This window comes from Mustela putorius, unplaced genomic scaffold (genome assembly GCF_011764305.1).
Source record: "Mustela putorius furo isolate JIRA1106 unplaced genomic scaffold, ASM1176430v1.1 tig00003853_pilon_pilon_pilon, whole genome shotgun sequence".
NCBI lineage: Eukaryota > Metazoa > Chordata > Mammalia > Carnivora > Mustelidae > Mustela > Mustela putorius.
The window spans coordinates 77,465,305-77,486,763 of record NW_025422005.1 but is presented as its reverse complement, the minus strand read 5'-3'; the positions used below and the strand labels follow the sequence as shown (position 1 = coordinate 77,486,763).

At 43.4% G+C, this 21,459-nt stretch overlaps 1 protein-coding gene across 4 annotated transcripts in view; it reads left to right on the top strand.

The window, feature by feature from the left end:
• The window catches only part of TGFBR3 (transforming growth factor beta receptor 3), a 196,923-nt gene that overhangs the window by 68,073 nt on the left and 107,391 nt on the right, over positions 1-21,459 (top strand). For all 4 annotated transcript variants that reach the window (XM_004752607.3, XM_004752606.3, XM_013056153.2 and 1 more), the window contains one exon: positions 13,959-14,143. In XM_004752607.3, coding sequence (XP_004752664.1) covers positions 13,959-14,143 — 185 coding nt within the window. The remainder of the gene's footprint in view (positions 1-13,958; positions 14,144-21,459) is intronic.

Below are 21,459 nucleotides of genomic sequence, written 5' to 3'. Positions count from 1 at the left end.
AAAGGAGTAAATCCTTGCTTATTTGGAAGATTTGCTTATGTGGGATATCTCATTACCAGTCAGTGCTGAACAAATGAAGCATTTGTTGTATGGTGGTACGGTGGCTCTTTGGCCCAGATGAAGTAAGGGAGGGGGGAGTAGGGAATACGATATTAAATACTGGGAGAAGGAATTAATTATTACTTTAAATAATGGATTAACCTTTGGTACATTTTTCTGTGCAAATGTTGAAACAAAGTTCTTTTTGTTTTAGGAATTGGCATGCACAGGATTTCTTTTTTAGATTGACCATTTGAAAGTATTAGAGTTTGTCTCCATGTGAGAGAATGTGAACTCCCTGTGGCAGAGTGGTTTCCGAAGGTTCACTTGTGAGGAAAAGAGAGGAGCTAGTTGATTCAGAGTGGAAAAACACCGAAGAAAAGATCCCCCCCCCAATAATACATAGATTTCTGAAAAACAGAAATTGCTTTGATTGAATATGACAGACTTTAAAAAAAAAAAAAAAGTTGAGCTTTGAAACATCCGGTGACACATCAGTTTTGAAAGGCTTCTTTGTCACGTACAGATGTATGTTTGACAGGACTTTACTGTGTGTGGCAATTGTCATGACCATGCTTAGTGCATGTGGTTTCTGCATGGGTATCTCATTGATCTCAGCTTTAAATTTGTGGGGAGTTTATTAAACAGCAGTATAATAATTTTTTTAAAAAGATTTTATTTATTTATTTGACAGACAGAGATCACAAGCAGACAAAGAGGAAGGCAGAGGGAGAAGGGGAAGCAGGTTCCCCCCACCGAGCAGACAGCCTAATGCGAATGAGGGGCTCCGTCCTAGGACCCTGGGATTATGACCTGAGCCTAAGGCAGAGGAGCCACCCAGGCACCCCAGTATAATAATTTCTTATATTTGTCTTTAGGTTAAATACGGTTTGACTGAATCAGACCCCTCTCTTCTAGTCTTGTGTTGAACTGGAAACTCTGTTTCAATTTTCAGAAGTTGCTCGTGGACTTCGAATAGCATAGGAAAATCTAAAACTTTTTTTTTTAAGATTTTTTTTTTCTTTTTTAAGTAATCTCCACACCCAATGTGGGACTCAAACCCATAACCCTGATGAGATCAAGAGTCATATCCTCAGCTGACTGAGCCAGCCAGGTGCCCACAAAATCTGAAACTTTGGGCTAATTGAATGGCGCGTTTTTAAAAAGCAAGATGAGAAAATCCTCCAAATGCCTTTAGCAAACTAATGCCACTTTGTTTTTTGCCTTTGTACATACATTGGTGTAAATTATTGGTTTAGGGGCGCCTGGGTGGCTCAGTTGGTTAAGCAGCTGCCTTCGGCTCAGGTCATGATCCCAGCGTCCTGGGATCGAGTCCCATATCGGGCTCCTTGCTCCGCAGGGAGCCTGCTTCTCCGTCTGACTCTGCCTTCCACTCTGTCTGCCTGTGCTCGCTCTCGCTTGCTCTCTCTGACAAATAAATAAAATCTTTAAAAAAAAAAAATTATTGGTTTAAAAAGTAAAAACCAAAAAATCCCCTTCTAGTTCTAGAAAAGAAGTTTTTGTGCATGTATGTCAGAGAGAATTACCTGGACCCCTGAATGAAATTGACTATAGAGGGGTGCCTGGGTGGCTCAGTGGGTTAAAGCTTCTGCCTTCAGCTCAGGTCATGATCTCAGGGTCCTGGGATTGAGCCCCGCATCTGGCTCTCTGCTCAGTGGGGAGCCTGCTTCCTCCTCTCTCTCTCTCTCTGACTCTCTCTCTCTCTCTCTGCCTACTTGTGATCTGTCTGTCAAATAAATAAATAAAATCTTTTTTTTTTTTAAATTCACTATAGAGTGTATTCCCTCTGTTTTTAATGAGGCCATGTAAGAAAATTTATACGTCTGTACTTTTTATAAAATGACACTTGAAATCACTGATCCTTGCATTATCACAGGCCTCTGAAATTCAGACTTAGGAATAATGTTTTCTTATCCAAAGAGCTGACTCATTTTCTTTTTTATGAGTTTTTTGTTTGTTTGTTTTTTTAAATGAGATCTTTTAAGCATCACTTAAAAGTTTCTCTTTTACCTTGGCTACTAGAAAGCTCAGGTACGGCACTCAGATGAAGTAGTTTCCTTTAACTAAGTTCTTTGAGATTTCTTTTTGTCATTGCCAGTTTTTAATTGATTGGCAGCTTAAGTGGGTTTCTAAGCCCATTTAAAATTTTTTATTACGAGTCCCTCAATTTCTTTTCTAGAAGGAGTTAAGTATATCAGTGATAAAGGAATACATAGCATGACATTTGGGTTGGATAGGAATTGTCTTTTTCTTTTCTTTTCTTTTTTTTTGGAGTATGGTCAACATCCAGTGAAGCAGGAATTTTGTAGGAGTACAGCCACTAAAACTGGGGACCATGGTCAGACCTATCTTGGTACATTAATTTTGCATTTCTAGGACTGGAAGTTATGGCAGGACTTGTCTGAAAAAAACTAGGAAGGATTGAACTAGAAGGCCTTCTCATCAACTAGTTCATACAGGCACATCTCGGAGATATTGTGGGTTGGGTTCCAGACCGCTGCAATAAAGCCAGTATCACGATAAAGTGAGTCAAATGAATTTTTTGGTTTCCCAGTACATATAAAAGTTATGTTTACACTTTATTGTAGTCTCTTAAGTGTGTAGTAGGATTATGTGTAAAAAATAACCCTAATGTACATACCTTAATTTTAAAATATTGCTTAAAAATGCTAGCCATTACCTGAGTTTCCTATGAGTTGCAACCACTGATCACAAATATAATAATGAAAAAGTTTGAAACGTTGCAAGAATTACCAGAATGTGATGCAGAGACATGAAGGGAGCAAATCCTATCCTGAAAATGCTGCTGATAGACTTGCTCAACACAGGGTTGCCACAAACCTGGAATTGATTAAAACAAAAACAACAGTATCTGTAAAGCACCGTAACACAAAGTGCAGTATAATGAAATATGCCCATAGTGGTCCCCCGCACCCTGAGGGCGATGGTGAGGACACTGATCTCCATGGAGCCCAGTTTCCTATAAGCTCTACTCTTCTGCGATTCCTAATGCAAAAGGAGGTTGAGATAGGTTGAAAAGTATTTTTCTTTTCAGGACACAGGCCATAGCTGGAGAGATGGTAATAATAGAGTCAGATGATAATAAAAATGAGTTAATCCGGGTGCCTGGGTGGCTGAGTCGTCAAGCATTTGCCTTCAGCTCAGGTCATGATCACAGGGTCCTGAGATGGAGCCCCACATCAGGCTCCCTGCTCAACAGGAAGCCTGTTTCTCCCTCTCCCACTCCCCCTGCTTGTGTTCCATCTCTCCCTGTCTTTCTCTCTGTCAAATGAATAAATAAAATCTTAAAAAAAAAAAAAAGAGTTAATCCTAAGAACTGTCTATGGGGCAGTTACTATGATTATCCCCAGTGCATAGGGGAAGAACCAAAGACATGAGTGGTTAAGTAACTCCCCTGGTTACAAGGCTAAAGTGTGGCAAGACTGAGACACAGACCCGAGGCATTGGCTTCATGGTCTGTAGAGAACCAGGGTTTTGATTGATTGAGGAATTCATCACCCAGCCAGTATTGGGAGCACCTGCCATGTGCCAGGCACTGTGCTAGGCTCTGGCAGAGAAAGAGGATAAGCACAAGAGACTTGTATGATCCTTGCCCTCATAGGGTTTCGAACTAAGCATAAGACACATAAACACATATGCCGAAGTTAATAAATGGCACGCAAACAAATGCCCAAATAGATTTATAACTAGGAGCTGTTATTGGCTATAAATGAAAAGGATAATAGGTATAACACATTCATGGAGTCCCTTGATTTAATCAGGTAGGAAGATGTGGCTCCGGGCCAGGGCTCTTTACCCAGGCACCATGCTCCTATTCCCTGGTCTACACCTAGTAGTCTTATCGGTGGTGCCACTTGATTGACCCGTAACTGCTGCAGACTCTGGAAATACCAGCTCCACGGTTTCTTCTGAACCTTTTAGCTTCACTGTGAAAGGAGTGATAGCACACCAGTCGTTCATAGATTTCTCTAAAAACTGTCAGCTTTGTTTTCCTCTTAACAGAAATAGTTGAGCAGTGAGCTACCTAGCTTGAAGAGGAGGGAATATGGTTTATTACTGTAATTGAGTTGATGCTTGATAATTTGGCATTCATGCAAAATATGTCCTTCATGCCTTTTAACAACCAATTGCTGAGTGCCCAGATTATATATAAAATCCTTTAAGTAAATATATTTTATTTAGTTTGTGGCCCAGTTTGTACACATGGCTATAATTAGTAATATTTTACATGGCCAAAACAAAAGTTGGTAGATTTTTATTTTTAATTTCTTATCTCCTGTATGTAATCAGGACCAGTGGTTACAGGCCTTGATTCAACTCCCAGCATTTGTGGTTTTCTCCTTCCATCCTTCCTGACCACACCCCTCCCCCACTTACAGCTGCTTGTCTCGCACTTACCCAGATCCCGAACCCCAGTCTTAACTGGGGGCTCACCGGTCCCAGAGAATGCTCACAGTAGCATGTTGTACCTCTCTGGTTTTTTGCCCATCTTTACCTCTTTCCTCCCATATTTTTCTTTCTCATCAGATAATCAGTTTGCTAGAGGGAAACAAAAGAAAATCAGGTTAGCGACATCCAGGTTTAAGTTGAGGTCTGATGGACAAAATAGGTTTGGTTTGGTGACATCCTCCCTCAGGGTTAATGAGGGTCAACTTTCCAGTGCTGCAGGTCTCACTTTGCCGGAAAATATTGCATTGGTAGGAATCAAATTACAATTTTTATTGGTTACATGCCTAAATTGTGTTTAATATTTTGAATTCAGATCAATGAAGTATATTTCTTTTAATAAAGAAGTAGACTTTGTTTTAATGATTTTGTTTACCTCAGACTCACAAAAGAGAAAACATTCCGTTTTCTTCCATCGTTCCAGTCTTCTAATTCGTTCTTGGTCTCAGTGCTGAGCCATTTGATACAGCAATAACATCCATGATTTGTATCCATTCATTTGGATCTCCCTGTAATTGAATACTGAAGGGGAGCCAGTGTCCCCTGTATTCCTAGCTTCCTTTAGATCTTGTCAGAATAGGAACATCTTTTCATCTTCTAGATTAAAAATAAACAAGAAGAAAGTCAGCCAAAATGATACCAGATTACTCTCTGGATTTTGGAAATTCCCTGGAGGCAGAAACACGGACTCTTCTATCGTTTGGGAATTGTACTTAAAGAATTTGCTCAGACAACAGGAATTTTTACTCTAATACTGCACATACTTTTATTCTAAATCTTTCCACTGCAATTCCTAGAAGTATTTTTTGGGGAGTAGTGGCTAGGGAGTAGTAGAAGAACATCTTATCTTAGATATTTTATTAATCATTGAAAAACTCATAAAGAAAACATTTTTTCAATGGAGAAAATTTTTTCATTCATTTATTTCTCTTTCCCTCAAAGGACTTTATGTATCTAATAGTACTTGAAATTTGTAAAGCTTTGGTATATATGGTGTCTCCTTGATCTATGAGCCTCTCATGAAATAAGAGAGAAGAAGATTATGGGAAGCTAAAGGACAAAGTTAAGCAGCTAGTAAGTAGCAGATCTGGATGTAAAATGGCGGCTCTCCTATTTCCTGGTCTAGTACTCCTCCTGTTACCACTGTGTGTCTAATACAGGAACTCTTCTCTTGCTGTGCCTAGTGATAACTTCTGGAACATACTTCCTCTACTACCTGTTCTCTTCAGATGATAAAAAACAGGAGAAAACACACTTCCTCCGAGAGCCGTATGAGTCCTCTCTGAGACTCTTGGTTGCGTAGTGGTATCTTGCTTAGATGGAAGAGTGAGTGCCCTTTATAACCTGGCACTTCCCAACACTGAGAATTTAAATTCTTAAGGATACCCTGCCCATTGTTTCTTTTTGAACTTTTAAAAACACAACTTGAACACAGGAAATTCTTCAGTATGGTTTTACCATGATTTGAACACAACAGTATACAAATACGCATTGGCTTTTGGCCCAACAATGGCACTTGACATCTTGGAAGATGGTTTGTTTGTCAGGAGGAGGGTCTGGATTTAGGTATTCACTTGGAGGATGAAACTGTGGTTAAGAGATGTGTAAGGATTTGTGCTATAAAAAAATGTGGCTTTTTTTTCCCCCCTGATAAATATGCATTTCAGGTTATAGAATACTAGAAACTCTTCTGCTTGTCTCTTTCCTACTTAGGATAAGCTTTAGCCTTAAGCCAAGTTTTATTGTTGAAAAATCTAGGTGGGACTTTGGTAGAAGGGCCCCCTTTGGATTTTAATGGTGGTACATTCCATAGTTCCATCCACAAGGGGTTGTAGCTCCAAAGTGGTGTAATTTGAGATGGTATAAACACCAACACCAGCATATGTTGTGTTGCTGCAGGCACTATTGAGCTCTGGCCTTCCAGGTGTTTTTTTCCTGGAGCTTTGCTTTTGCATCATATCCTGGCACTTGTCTCATTCCCTTGCATGTAGCTCACTTAGAGCCATGCTGTACTATTGGCTGACAAGTCATCCGTGGGTGCGCTTTCCTACAGATTCTTGCATCCAGTGGGGGTAGAAAGAATTTCCAGCTTAGGGGCAGAATAGATCCTGCAGTGCCCAGGCGTACAGTCTGTGGGAGTTTGTCCCTCTTCACAGCTGACAGCATTGCAGAATTCCCTGTGGGACAATAACAGAAACCCTTATTAGCCAATGGTGTTGTTGGAATAAAATCTCCCCACTGCAGTGTCTTGGTCCCAGGCTATAATGTTACCCCTTGATTCCCTCTGCATCTTTACCACTTTTATTGCTCCTGAACACATACTCCTCATGAGTACCCTGGGTGATATGGGGAGTCTGTGTGCTGGAAATTATGGGCAATAGGTACCAGATGTTTGTGTCAACATGGTGTGCCTTCATATTTAAAATACTTAAGGATCACATTTATTAAATGTGAAAATTAGTTATTGTTCCTTCCCCCAAACAATCACTCCCCCACCCCCAATATTTTACTCCTTGCGTGAGGTGTGATATTAATTTCTTTGGGGACAGATTAAGTTTAAAGTGTGTGCAGCAAAGGCATCTGTTCCCAGATGCTTCGTCTGCATTCTGTCAGGCCTTAGGGCTGGCCCGCAGCCAGTGTGGATGTGGGGGTTCTGTAACTGAGATCGGAATGCTGTGTTGGAGCTAAAGGACATAATGAAAGGGTGAGTCCATTTGCATTTTTTTCTTTAAGTGGAACTGGGAATTTAGACATTGATGTGATAGCCAGATCTTAGGAACATTTCCCTTGTGTGCAGATAAGCAAACATGAGTGAAAAAGAGGAAGACAACATTTGGTAAAATGCAAAATGATCTTGTGCTTTCTCGTTGAGTTTATGATGCCTTTGAAGTCGACCAAAAAGTTGCAAGTGTGGACCAAGCAGTTATTTGATCAAATATGAGTAAATGTGTTTGTTTGACCCGTAAGTCCGTTTGTTCATGAAGCCCTGAGGTGAAGGCCAGGAAAATGCAGGGTGGACGCAGGCGGTGACTCATACCTGTGAGACCAGGTTCGAATCCCGTCCTGCTCCTACTGTGGCAAGTTACTTAGCCTGTATCAGTTAACAGTTTCCACCACTCAAAAATGGGGTTTTTAACACTGTATTTACAGCGATATTACGAGGATTAGAAACAACATGTGCACAGTGTATGGCCCAGAGAAGGGTTATGATAACCGTACTCATGAAGAATTAAACCCTGGCTTCTCCCAGGAGGCGAAGGCCTAGGCTGTCATCGGATGCCCCACAGTGTTGCCCCAGGGGGCCCAGCTGCTGAACAGAGGGCCCTGCTTTGTGAAGGAGGCCACTTGGTCTGGGCCACTGAGAGAGTTTCTCACCACAGGGTTGACTTGAATCTGTGCTGTCTTCAGGTCCATGTTTTTAGCCAACAGAAGTAGTGTCTTGTGGGCAAATAGGGGTCATGGGTTGGTCCTGGTGGCTGAGGAAGGTCTACTGAAGAAGTAGACCTCTACTTCCTCTACTGAGGAAGGTCTACGGAAAATCAGAGTCTGGCTTCAGGGTAGGAAAGAGGACACGTGAACGAAACACAACACCCGGCAGGATTTGGGGGAATTGCTTGTGCGGCCAGCAGAGAAGGATAAACTCAGCTCATGCTTTCAGACCAAGGGAACGTTAGACTTCTTTGGGAATTACTCCCAAACAATGCTGGATGGGGCATATACTAGATGCTTAGAATAAACAGAAATACCCAGATAGGGAGGCAGCCTTGCAGAATGTCTCTGGAGGTGAACTGTGAGTGTGTTACTATCAAGAAACACTGTGTCAGGATAGCTACCCCACTCTGGGGCTGCACCATTTTACTTAAGAGTGGAAATAATATCTGGTTTCTCCATGTTAAAGTTTCTGTGAGGCTTCAGATAAAGTGTCTGTAAAATGCCCCCCCCCCCTTTTTAAATGCCTCTTAATTGTAAAGAATGGTGCAAGGTGACCAGGAGTGCATATTTATGGCATTGTTGCCTTCCGGTCCGGTGTTTGTGCCCAGTTGATCTTTCCTGTGGTCTTGTAGCTTTTGCTGTGCTGATCATCACAAAGCATGACGCTCCCTTGCCTCCTGACTGTGGGGAAGGGATTGCTCAGGGAAGGAAGGGCTGTGGGTTTGCAGTAGTGGCCACAAGAGAGAACTCCCAGCTTTCTGAGGCTGTCAGGGAGAGCCTGCACCAGCAGCCCCAGCGCTCACAGTTCACCACAGAAGTGAGCAGATGAGTCAGACCGGGTTTTGGAACATGTTTTCCTGGTTTCCAAGCCTTTGCGGCGAGGAAGCGCAGCATCTGGGCTCCGTGGTGGCCGCCTAGCTGGCTTAGACTCGTATGGTAGGGCCTGGAGGTGGCTCCCAGGCTTCCTGGTGGAAGCTCTGCTCCCTGGATGTGGCTCTGGGCTTGTGTGAGGTGAGCAGCCTGCAGTAGAAGGACTGGAGGCATGTGGCGAATGCCTGGAGGCCGGTGCAGAGAGGCAGGCTGTGGCTTCAAGAGGGGATCAGCAAGTCCTGGGGCTGACCCACAGGTGAGAGGAGGCTGGGGGCTTGCTGCTGGCCAGGGAAGTGTTGTGCCACCTGGAGAGAAGGGCCTTAATCAGCAGAGTGTTTGGGAGGTGAGGATGAAAACAAGTTTGTGGTTCCTGCCTGCTGTGACATTTGGGGGTAGGAAAGCCCCAGCTGGAACTTGATTTTTAGCAACTGGTAATGCCACCTCCCTCATCTCATGGTGGATTCCCCCCACCCGCCTTTGATACAAGATGGAAGTTTTGGCTACTGGTGAAGAGTGAAAGGGACAACTCTGAGATAGAATCTCCTATTTGTATGAAATCCTTTGCCCATTGCAGCATTTCCTCTCGCTCCCCCGTTCCTCGTTAATATTTGAGTGTATTTGGGTGCTCGACATTATGCCCTACCCAGGACGTCTGTATTCCAGCCAACGGGAAGGAGGTAAGGGCAGAAGAACACAGTTCCTTCCCTTCATAAGAAACCTCCTAGAAATTGCATGTACCCCCTCTGGTTATAGCTTACTAACCAGAATTTGGTCACATGGTCATACCTAGCTGCAGACGTTAGCTAGGACTTCCGGTACAGTGTCGAAAAGGAGTGGTGAGAGGGGACATCCTTGCCTTAGTTGTGATGTTAATGAGAAAGCTTCTAGTTTCTCTACATTAATAAGTATGATGTTAGCTCTAGGGTTGGTTTTTTTTTCCTTTCCTTTTCTTTCTTTTTCTTTCTCTTTCTTTCTTTCTTTCTTTCTTTCTTTTTTTCTTTCTTTTAATGCTCTTTATCCAGTAGAGGAAGCTCTTGTTGAAGTTTGCTCAGAGTTTTTATCATGATTGACTTAGATTTTGTCCAATGTTTTTTCTGCATCTGTTGATATGATTATGTGACTTTTTTCTTCTGATTTTTCTTCTTCAGCCAATTGGTGAGATGAATTACATCAGTTGAATTTCAGATGTGTGTATCTGGATAAATCCTACTTGGTTGTGCTGTTTAGTTCTTTTTTACATTGTTGGATTCAATTTACTAGTTGTTGTTTTTTTTATTTTGATGATTTTTGCATCTATGTTTATGAGAGATACTGGTCTCTAGTTTTCTTGCAATGTTTTTGTCTGGTTTTGGTATTAGGGTAATGCTGACCAAATACAATGAGTTAGGAAGTATTCCTTCTGCTTCTGTCTTCTGAGAGAGATTGTAGAGAATTCATATAATTCTTCCATAAATGTCCAATGTTTTCTAATGAAAATTTCACCATACATAGATGTGAGCCCCAGAAGTAGGTGTGAGTCTCAGTGCTTGGGTGACTGGGCAACCTTAAAGCACTTACTTAAGTTCCTTGAATTTATTTTCCTTTTCTTTAAAATATGGGTAATACCTTCCTTGTAATGATGTTCAAGGTCATATAGACTAGTATTGCCTAGCCTGTAGTGAGCACTTAGTAAATAGGAGCGACTTACTGTTTTTACTACACCAGACTGACATTGTGTGTTAATTATTGAAGGCACCATTTCTCTACCCTTGGAGGATTAATGGTGGATAATTCCTACTTTCTTGTTTTTCTTGCTTTCTTGCCTTTTTGGCTTTAAGGATAGCTTAATCATTGTATAGCTTTTTTTTTTTTTTTTTTTTTTGTGTGTGTGTGTGTGTGGCTATAAATTCAGTAAAGGAGCCTCAAAAACTAACTACTTTGGTGTGTCTGGTGGTTAGAGATACTCTATATGGAGTGTGTTTAAACATTTACCCCAGTGGGTATCTGTAGAGTGCAGTTATCCAGTCACTTGATCAGAGCATGCCCTGTGCATTGCTTTCTTTTTTCTTTGACCTTGGGCTGACTTCTATAACACAGGGCTGGAGCTGTAGCCCATTAAGTGGGATTTTCCCTGCCCTGGACTCTGGCAGGACAGAAACCATGGATTCTAAGTGAGGATTGCTAGTCCTTAGTACTGGGGGTTCCCCTCTCTGATTTCCTCCCCACTTTGGGAAAGACCTTATCCCCTGATTTGTTGTCAGTGAGTTTTTCCTTTAACCCCAGTGTGGAGATGAGCACTGTGGTGATTTTAAGGAAGATCCTGATGGGTGATGGTGGCACTGCAAGGAGGAGGGAGAGTCAAGCAGATTGCAGATGTGTTCTGGGTACAACCAGTTGGAACTTTGCACATGCATACAAAAATGGAGCTGAAAAGGTTTTTTGTTTGTTTTTTAATTTTTATTTTTATTTTGTGTGGGTGTGTGTGTAATCTCTGTACCCAGCGTGGGGCTCAAACTCACGGCCCCAGAGGTGCCTGGTGGTTTAGTCAGTTAATTGTCTACCTTTGACTCAGGTTGTGATCCCAGGATCCTGGGAGCTAGCTGGAGTCAGGCTCCCTGCTCATCAGAGAGTCCTGCTTCTCCTTCTCTCTTTTCCCCACTCCGCTCACTCGTGCTCTCCCTTGTGCTTGGTCTCTCTCTCTCAAATAAATAAATAAAAATCTTAAAAAAAAGAAAAAACCAAACTCATGCCCCAGGATCAAGAGTCAGATGCTTTACTGACTGAACCAGCCAGGTGCTCCTTTTTAAGTTTTTGTTTCAATTTCAGTTAATTAACATGCAACGTAGTATTCATTCAGGGTGTACAGTATAGTGACTCAGCACTTCCAAGCATCACCACAAGTGCCTTCCTTAATCCCCATCACCTAATTCACCCATCCGCCCACCCTGAAAAGCATTTTTATTTGGGCTTAATTTGTGATAAAGGCACATTCATGGCATGAAGCTGTGAAACCAGTTCCCCAGAGTTGAGTGTGTTTCTGAAGTTGAGTAGGAGTAGGAGACTCTGGAGCTCTGGGGTGCCAAGTACACCAGTAGCCCACTGTGGTTGGAGAGGCCCAAAGGGGAAACAGTAGGGAGGGCACCTGCTCATACTGTTCGCCCTACATGGAGACTTCTGAGAACCAGAGGTCCAGTACCTCCTGCCTTTTGCTACTGTGACATCTTCCTTCACCACCTCAGTTTCTCAGAAAGCAGCTGGGCACAGTACAGCAGCACAGAGAGCCACAGTGATTATTTGAGAAGGTACATACTTCATTTCAGACCAGATAACTTCTATCAGCCTCGATAATTTCCGTGAGTTCTGAAATAGACTTGGCACACCAGGCAGGGTGTCTGCTTATGGTCTAGCAGTGGGCGTGCAGGATTGCCTGGTTCTGAACGGCATTTGCATTTTACACTGGGGCTGTGATCCTGGAGAGTACTTTTAATATGTAGGAGTCAGGAAGAACTAATTGGAGTGTGTCCAGGTCTTTCATTGGGTTCCCCTTGGGAGGCTGTGGTTTAGAGGATGCTGTGGTTTAGTGGATGCTGATTGTTCAAGTCCCAGTCTCCCCAGGTATCAAATGGGGACAACACCAAACTTGCAGAGGACTATCGCGGTTCCTCCTCCTTCTTGGATGTTCCTCTCTGTCAGTCATCCAGCCAGTGTGCAGTGAGGCCCAAGTGGGATTGTACCTCAGTCATTCCCCTCTTAGTCGCCTACTGCTAAATCCAAGTCCCCAGAATGGTGCCCTTAATCACCAATCAGGGAGGGAGCAATGTATTTTAAAGCTCAGTGATTCATGTTACAATTATTTTTTGAGCATCTTGTACATGCCAGGTGCTATGATGGGTGCTGAGGATACAAAGATGAGTAGTCCACTGTCCAGGGGGTCATACCAGACTAGCAAAGACAGATGGAAATGTACTGGTCATTACAGTGTAGAAGTTGCTGAGATGGGCAGAGGAATTATGTGAGGATGGAGGAAGAGGACTTCTCTCATCTTGGGCTGTTTGTTGTGGGGCAAAGTTAAAGTGGAGCAGGAATTTGGGTGAAGGAAACAAGCTTGAATAAAGATGTACAGTTAAGATGCATTGGGGTTGCTGGAGTGGGGTGGGGGGAGGCTGGAGGAGAGGAAGGGAGTTGTTAGGAAGGGCCTTATGTGCTTGATTAGGGAGCTTGGGCTTTATTTTCAGGCCAGCAGTCCGTAAGGGACAGACATGCCGGCCGAGATGACAGGGACATGCCTTCGTACGGGGAGTGACCATCCCACTGAGCACCCTGGGTGGGCTGGTCCGTGCTTGCATGGAAGGTGGCTTGGAGAGCTTGGATGCTTGAGTGTCTTTTTAGGAAGATGTGTAGTCGCCTAGAGACAGAGCCAGTGAGGACCCTAGGAGGGAGGGATAGGCAGGAAGGGATGTTAGGATTTAAGTTCTGATTATTGGAGAAAGGGAGAATGAGGAAGCAGGAGCCAAGTGTGACCAGGGTTCTACTTTTTCTGTTTGAGGCTCCACTCATATGCTTCTCCCTTTCTTGGGAGGATTTTTCCCTGCTCTCTGGCCCAAACTTTGCTATGCAACTCAGGTCCCAGTTGTCCCTGTTCATTACATCTTGTTTTGTGGTGTTCTTAAGGTGGGTTTGCTCTCTCTGAGAAGGCAGGGCATGCTTAGAGGTTAGGGACTGTATCTTATACTTTTGGGGTGAAACTTTAGTTGTTAAATATTATTTATTCATACTATCATTGGACTTTAGGCAATTTATTCCATTTATTTCTGTGTGTTTTTTTTTGTTGTTTTTCCTAAAAGAGGAAGAAGAATTGAACACAGATGTCACACAGGAGGTTTCCTCCATCCAGAGGAATACATTCATGACTTGTGTGTCTAAAAGGGAATTTCCATAGGCAAATACACATCAAAATCATCTACAAGGAATTTAGAAATTGGTGGTTTTAGACTAGGCTAAGCTTTCTTGCCATGGAGTTCGGAAACCACTTACCTGGAGAGGTTCTTCTGGTGGACTGGCCATGGCTGGATCGTCTAGGATAATTAATTTAACTGTGGCACAATTCATTGCTGTTTCTGAGGGATTTGTGTTTGTGATTTCCTCTGCAGGTCCCGAGCCCAGTGCCCAGTGTGAGTTGTCTCCTGTCAATGCCTCGCATCCGGTCCAGGCCTTCATGGAGAGCTTCACCGTCTTGTCGGGGTGTGCAAGCAGAGGTACAACAGGGCTGCCCCAGGAAGTGCACGTCCTGAACCTCCGTGCTGCTGACCCGGGGCTCGGCCAGCCCCAGAGAGAGGTAGGTGCAGATGCCAGCTTTCTACTTACTGCCCCTCTGAGCTTGTAAAGACACTAATCAGGACGAAGAGCCCCCCTCCCACCCCCCTGCCCCAGGTTTAACAAGGATGCTTACATATGAATATAAGGGGGGAGGAGGACACAATGTACAGTCAAGAGAGGGATTTCAAATAACAGGCTGCTCTCCGGACTGGGCAACTCTAGGGATTCTTTCTAAATAAAGAGATTTTTCAACTTCGTAACTTTCCTGGCTTCCTGTATTGGAAAGAATGTTCTTAAGGATTTCATCTTAGAAACATGGCTGTGAAAAAACAAAATAAGGTGCTTTTTTTCTGTTATTGTCAAATATCTTTCTCATCCTCTCCTGTGACCTGTCTTCTTTCTTTGCTTTGTCTTACGAACTGGTTGCTTCTGCAGGATGAGTCATTGGAAATGGGAGCATTCGAGTAAAGATGTCAGTATTTTGTCCTTGCATGAAAAGCCCTGGGGGTTAGCTCCTTAAGCCATCTAGGCAGCTTCTTGAGGATAGCCGTGGTAGCGATAGGTGGTAGTGATGGTGATGAACCAAGCTCCTAGTGCCTTGGTATTTCACCTGTCCTCAGCCCTATTTGAAGCACTCGTACACTTACCCCATGAAGTCCTGTTGTTATCCTCATTTTACAGGTGACAGCAGAAATAACTCACTTGCACAGGGTCATCACCGTAAGAGAAAAATGGCCTCCTCTTTCCTGTGGCTCAGAAATGACCTAGATTGTGGATAATAGTCATCATACTTCTTTTAAGATAACACACAGTTGTCATTCTTTCTGTTTTTAAGCTTCTGTGTGTCAGAAATGTTATCATTCAGGTGTTTTCTCTCCAGGGAGAGAGAAACCACAATAGATCCTGATCATAGCGAAGTGTAGGAAGACTAATGCAGAGTGGAACTTATCTTCGAGTTTTCTTGTGGTCCGGGAAGTTAATTTCCAGAACTGTTTGTTTATGTGCCTGAACCACTCTGCCTTTTGGGGAGAGTAGGAATAGGAGAGGTGAGGTGTCTAGAAGGAAAAGCAAACTGATTTTAATCTCGTGAAAGTGTGCCGAGTTGGCTCATTTCAAAGACAAATCATCTAACCTTTTCAGCTCTGCTGGAAATTACTGTTAATACTTTTGGTCGCTTGCCACGGTGACTGCAACGCCTCTTCCAGGGCAGATTTTCTCTGTCCTGGTCATGTGTCTTTAATTCTTAACGTATGGGGGAGACTGTGGTGGGCGGGAGAGGAGGTGGAGGAGGAAATGCAGTTCCTGTGAAGCCTTGCTGACTCCAGCAATTCTTTAGCAGCAATAATTACTCATTTTATATGTACTCTCTCGGAGGAACCAAGAAGGAAGAGGAAAGTTCGAGCTATTGCAGAAGCAGCAACAGCAGAGATTCTAGATGTTAAATTGTGCATTACTGTTGTTGCTTGTGAAAATAGATTCAAATACGACTGTTGAAGCCAGTACTCCTAGGAATGACCGCAGAGTTCTCCCACACTTGCATTTCGGTCTCAGATTAAAGCGTTCACAGCAGTATGGAGGACAGATCAAACTAGCTGGCATCCAGGGACATAGTATGTTCAGCGAGGGAATAAAGAGTTAGGGCCTAGAGGGGCAGTCTCCAAGATTTGCTTAAAAACCTAAACATTCTTCTTTTTTCTTCAGTATTTATATAGTATAGGTATGATTTGGCGTTAGTGATTTACGGTTAGTGATTTGAAGATATTTCGGGTCCTGGGCACCTAAGGGCAGTTGCGTTGTTTCTTTCTTTGGGGACTTTCTAAGAATTAGATGGCTGTACTTCAGCCCTGTTTGGAAACGAGATGTTGGGGTATGTGGTCTTTGGAAATTCCACGTGGCTCTGAGCCGCTCTCCCATAGTAAACCTTGGACTGTTATATGTATAGAGAGTGAGCGTAGAGGACAACACAAGCAGTTGGGCCATGAGAGAATGAAAAGAGAAGCAAAGAGAGATTGTTTCTGGATGGTAAAATGGGGGTGGAGAAATAGTAAATCTTTCTCACCTTCCTCTTGTATGACTGTGCAGTCGTGCAGTTTCTAAAATCCCTTGAACTATATGACCCAGCCCTTCCACTTCTCTGAGTATATACCCAAGAGAAAGGATAACATATGTCTGCATAAAAACTTGTCTGCGGATGCTCGTGGCAGTGGTACTCATAGTGGTTAAAAAGTGGAAACAACATGTCTGTTGATGAGCACGTAAATAAAATGTGGTCTGTCCACACAATGGAACGTTACTCAATGAAATACTGACACGTGCTGCTGGTGAAGGAACCATGACGCTAAGTGAAAGAAGACAACGAAGACAGACACGAAAGACCACATATTATGTGAATCCATTTATACGAAGTGTCCAGAATAGACAGATTTATAGAGATAGAAAGTGAGTTAGTGGTTGCTGAGGGCTGAAGGGCGAAAGGAAGAAGTGGGAGTTGACTGCTAATGAGTATAGGGTTTCTTCGGGAAGGACAGAAGTGTTCTAAAATGAAATTGTGGTGATGGTTCCCCCATTGCATATAAATATACTAAGCACCATTGATAAATGGGAATATACGAAAAACCACTGGATTGCATCGTAAATGGGTGGGTGGTTTTATGGTATGTGAATTTTATCTCAGTAAAGCTTGTTAAAAAACAGTAATTCAACCTGCTAGTATTCTAATTAGCCAATAAAGTTTAACTTGACTGTATTCACCTTTTTTAAAACCAGGATTGCTTCCTCTTGCAACCTAAAGTCACCTAACTTTATCTGTTGTTTTCAGTGGATAACTTGGTATTTATAGCTATGCTATTCCATGGTTTGTGCTAAAAATCGCAGCTGGTCTATTTTGGGGGTGATAGTGGGAGGACCAGTGGTAGCCTTTCTATAGGTCTCTACTGAACATAAAAGGCAAATATTTTTCAAATGAACTCATTGCTCATACATTAGCAAAAGGAATGCCGTATTGGCTCCCAGTTATAATTGACTTTGACTCTGATGATCAAGATAGTTGTTTTTCATTATGTCCTCCTCAAATGGGAGGGAATTACTAAATCCACCCTCTTTCCCCCTGCTTGTTACTGGTTCAGGATGAGCAGTAAGATCTATTGTGAATCAACTCTTCTCTAACATTTTACTAAATTCCTACCTCCCAAGAGTCTTCAGGTTTTCCTGCTGAGGAGAGGCTGCTGCTTTTCCTGTGTGGGGGAGGTGACAGATCCTACACCTGGAAGTAGTAACCGCAGCAGGTTGACAAGATTTGGGGAAACAGTTGCGCTTAAGTTAGATAAACAGTTTTATAGGCCAGCAGAGAATTTGTATCAGAAACTCGCTTGTTACAGTTATGTATATATACAAAGCCTTCTGTAGCAAAGCACTGTTTTACCATTGGCCTCCCTGCTAGGTTCCCCTCAGGACAGCCCAGAGACCTATAATTGTATTTTTCATCTGAGACCACACCTCTCATTTGTAATCATTGGTTTTGGAAACAACAGGCCTGGAAGTGAACAGGAAACTTGAAAAAGACTCTGGCGGCAGAAGGGCAGAAGACCGTAAACAGCCCGAGAGATCAGTTCTGTCTTTAAGAATAAGCGGGCATTGGTGTCATCATTTTCATCCTATAAAAACCAGCTCCTCTTGCTTTTTGACTTCAAAGTAAAATCTGCCCCCCCCCCCCAGTTTGGGCCCTCAGGGTGTTTCCTGATTCCTGAGGGGGTTATAAGGCGACCAGAGGCTTATTTTTTTTTTTTTTTTTTTTTTTTAAAGATTTTTATTTATTTATTTGATAGAGAGAGATCACAAGTAGGCAGAGAGGCAGGCAGAGAGAGAGGGGGAAGCAGGCTCCCCACCGAGCAGAGAGCCCGATGCGGGGCTCGATCCCAGGACCCTGAGACCATGACCCGAGCTGAAGGCAGAGGCTTAAACCACTGAGCCACCCAGGCGCCCCGACCAGAGGCTTATTTACAATAACATACCTTCATTAGTTGCTGGAATGGCAACAATTTTGTTTCCTATCTAATTTTTATTGTGACCTGCTTTTATGTGGTGATGTGTCTTTTCTATTTCTGACTTATCTAATAGCCTGTTTACCATGAAAAGCTGCTGAGGGTAAACCCCTAGTTAGCATTACCGACGTGTGTAAAGGACACGGTGTTTAAATTTATGTATATGTCCTGACATTACAGCAGCAACTATTAATGAGTATGCTGGTAACTGGTTATATGGAGAAAAGATCTGGAAGGCTCCATTGTCCTGAGAACGGGTCCGGGTTTAATAACTTTATCCCCCAGAAAATTCAGAACCCTTCCTACTAATGTGTATTTGCATATTCTCTGCCTCATTCTGCAGCAAAGGCTCGGGATGGGCTCACAATAGACTTGTCAGCAGTATAAGCAGAAAAGCAGAATGAGGACAAAGAAGAAAGCAAAGCGTAGTTGTGAGCCGTACGGGTTAATGTGGTCGGTACGACCAACTATGAAATTTGGATCTGGGCTTCTTGGCAGGCAGGGCCAAGTGGGATGTGTGGTTAATCACACATGTGGCTCCAAGTCACTTTTGCTTTGTACCTTCTTGAGGACTGTGGCCTAAAGTTCCTTTCCTGCTTCTTTTGAGGGCAGGAAAGACCACAGTTGGGAGAAAGAGAAGGAAGTAAACACAGTTATCTGAAACACTAACTGTTCTGCTTGCCTCTTAGCCGTTCCCTTGCCTACCACGTTACAGGAACAGCCGCAGTGGCGGTGGTGTGACACGCCTCCTGTGGGCTCGGCCACCTCGTCCACCTCGTTGGGACTTGTGTCCTCCCTGCCAAGCCCTCCCTGTCCCTGAGCAGAGCAGCGAGGCTCAGGGAGGCAGTGGACACTGAGTCTTTTGGACTCGACAGTCCAAGCTGTCCCTGCCCTTCCAGTCCACTTCCTTTCGACCATTAGCTCTCACCTTGTTCTGGGCTGTGAAACCTGCTAACCAGTCTTGTTCGACTCCACCTGTTCGGTGAGCCCGCTGGTCCCCCACTGAGGGTTTGGTTTCCTGCATTGGCTTGTGACAGCTCATTCCAGGGCTCCCAGTCTGTTTTCATTCCCTCCCTTGTAGCTTTGGGGGCACTGCTTTAAGGTTGGCCTCTTGCTGTCTTTTTCCCTTTCTCATTTAGAAAGATGAGCACATCAAGTGTTAGTAATTATAAAAAGCCGGGAGCCGAGGACCCCCTCTTCTCTCCGTGGTTGTTAACAACCACACTAAATGCCACCTCCCATCTGTCCTTCCTAGTTGATTATTTCCTCCCCTCTTCCCCCCATAAGGCTTTGAGCTGCCTTCACACAAGTAACCACCTGTTCTCTGCTTGCAGTCCGTGACTTGTTGTAACCAAACTTGCTTGGACCGTATGAGAAGGGAGAATAAACACATTAAGGGACTCTTCCTCCTTTGAATGAAACACAGACACATTAGTATGTGGGTTTTGACATCTGAATTGATGTCTTTTTTGCTCACTTGGAGGTATCTAGAAGTTCAGGGATTAAACATTTTGGAGATTGCTACTACCAGTCTACTTAACTGCTTGTTCACAATCTTCCCTCTGTCTCTACACTATTAGTAGGTGGACAGCTTCTCTCTTCCCCCTTAGTTATTAAAATATAGACAGAACAGTGCAGGGGTAGGGGGAATGGGCTGTTGTCTTAACTTTACTCATCACCTCTAAAAGAACTGATATAGAATTTCAACTGATACAGAATTTTTTTTTTTATACACACTGCTCTTTTATTCAATGGAACATCCCCCTTTAACGCAGTGTTGAATCATACATTGAAAAAAAAAAAGCCCAGAGAAATTTCTGCAGATAAACCAGTGAGGAGAATGCACGTTATACATTCTTGTCAACATAATCACTCCACGAAGAGGGAAGGGAAGAAAAAAGCAGAACAAAAAACAAGGGGCTCGAACCCCTAGACACTGCAAAACATTCAGACGTTTGGGATTAAAATAAAATTTGAAAGGAAACCTTCCAGGAAGGAGAAGAACAAATGGAATCTGAGGCAGCTCAGGTGCTCAAGGAGCACAGAAAGGACTCTCCAGGATGGCAGACAAGCCTGAAGTGGCTTAGGTGGCCCCACCTATCACTGGCAGGGGTGCCAGGATGGGTTTTGGCCCCGGACCTGGAAATTAACCCACTACCCTATAAAGGTGGCAAAGACAAAATGTTACACTACAAAAAAACAAAAAACAAAAATCAACAACTCTGGGGTGGTCATGGCAACCTTGAAAATCTTAGAACCAAAGCCCCCTCTCCCCCCACAAACAGACTGGAGATTACCTGTGAGAGAGCGGAAGTACCCAGTGAACACTGAACAGTAGCACAGCAGCCGCATTCCTTCTCTGTCTGGGGCATTTTTCCCACTGCAGTTATTCATGAATGACTTTTAATCCTAGACCTGTGTATGTGCAGAACAAAATCCAAATAAACTCAAGACTATTAGTGTTTCAGAGATCTTACATGTAGTGTATGCTTAGCAAGTGTCAGAGTAAACTGCTCACACACACACACTGTATATTGGTTAAGTTTAGTTCCTAAACAGATACCTTCCATGCATAAACGCTGCCTGGTGTTTGTTTAAATGGAGGTTGCTTTGGAAAGCATTCCAGCCTTTTCGGTGAGATTGCCTCTGAATGGACCATTTTGTTGCAGACCTACAGTAGACATATCCAAAAGTTAAACTGATAGCAAGGGACACATTTCTCAGTTCAACTGAATCTGTCACATAGGATTGGAGGTCCTAAATAAGTAGGCCAGTCACATTATTTTCAAGAAGCTGCCCCTTCATTCAAACGAAGCTACTCAGTGCCGATTAAATGATGACACCCTGCTGGGCTGAATGGGGGGTGCTAGGCCAGGACCGGATAGAGGAGCACAGTTGGGGACAGCAAGGCCACCAGATACGGTTGCTGGCTCAGCAGAGGACCATGCTGGCCAGTTTAGAACCGGCCACACTAGTCAAGGGTGGTTTCTGACATATTGGGGCAAGATGTTGAATCGGAAAACTACAGCTAACTCTCAAGTAAGAACTCTCCAAAAACCCAGTTAGGGACTTCTAGAAAAAGTGAAAGCAGAAATGAGAGCGATAATAGTAAACATCAGGGCTTAGCAGACAAATGAGGACACAAACTAAGCAAAGAAGTTACAACATTGCTATCAAGATGCTGGCTGGCCACATCACTTAAACCCTGTCATTTATCACAGTAATGTCTACATGCTATAAAATTGCCCTTAGAAAGCAGGGTTCCTGGCCCCTCCAGGGGGATAGAGCCTGGTTG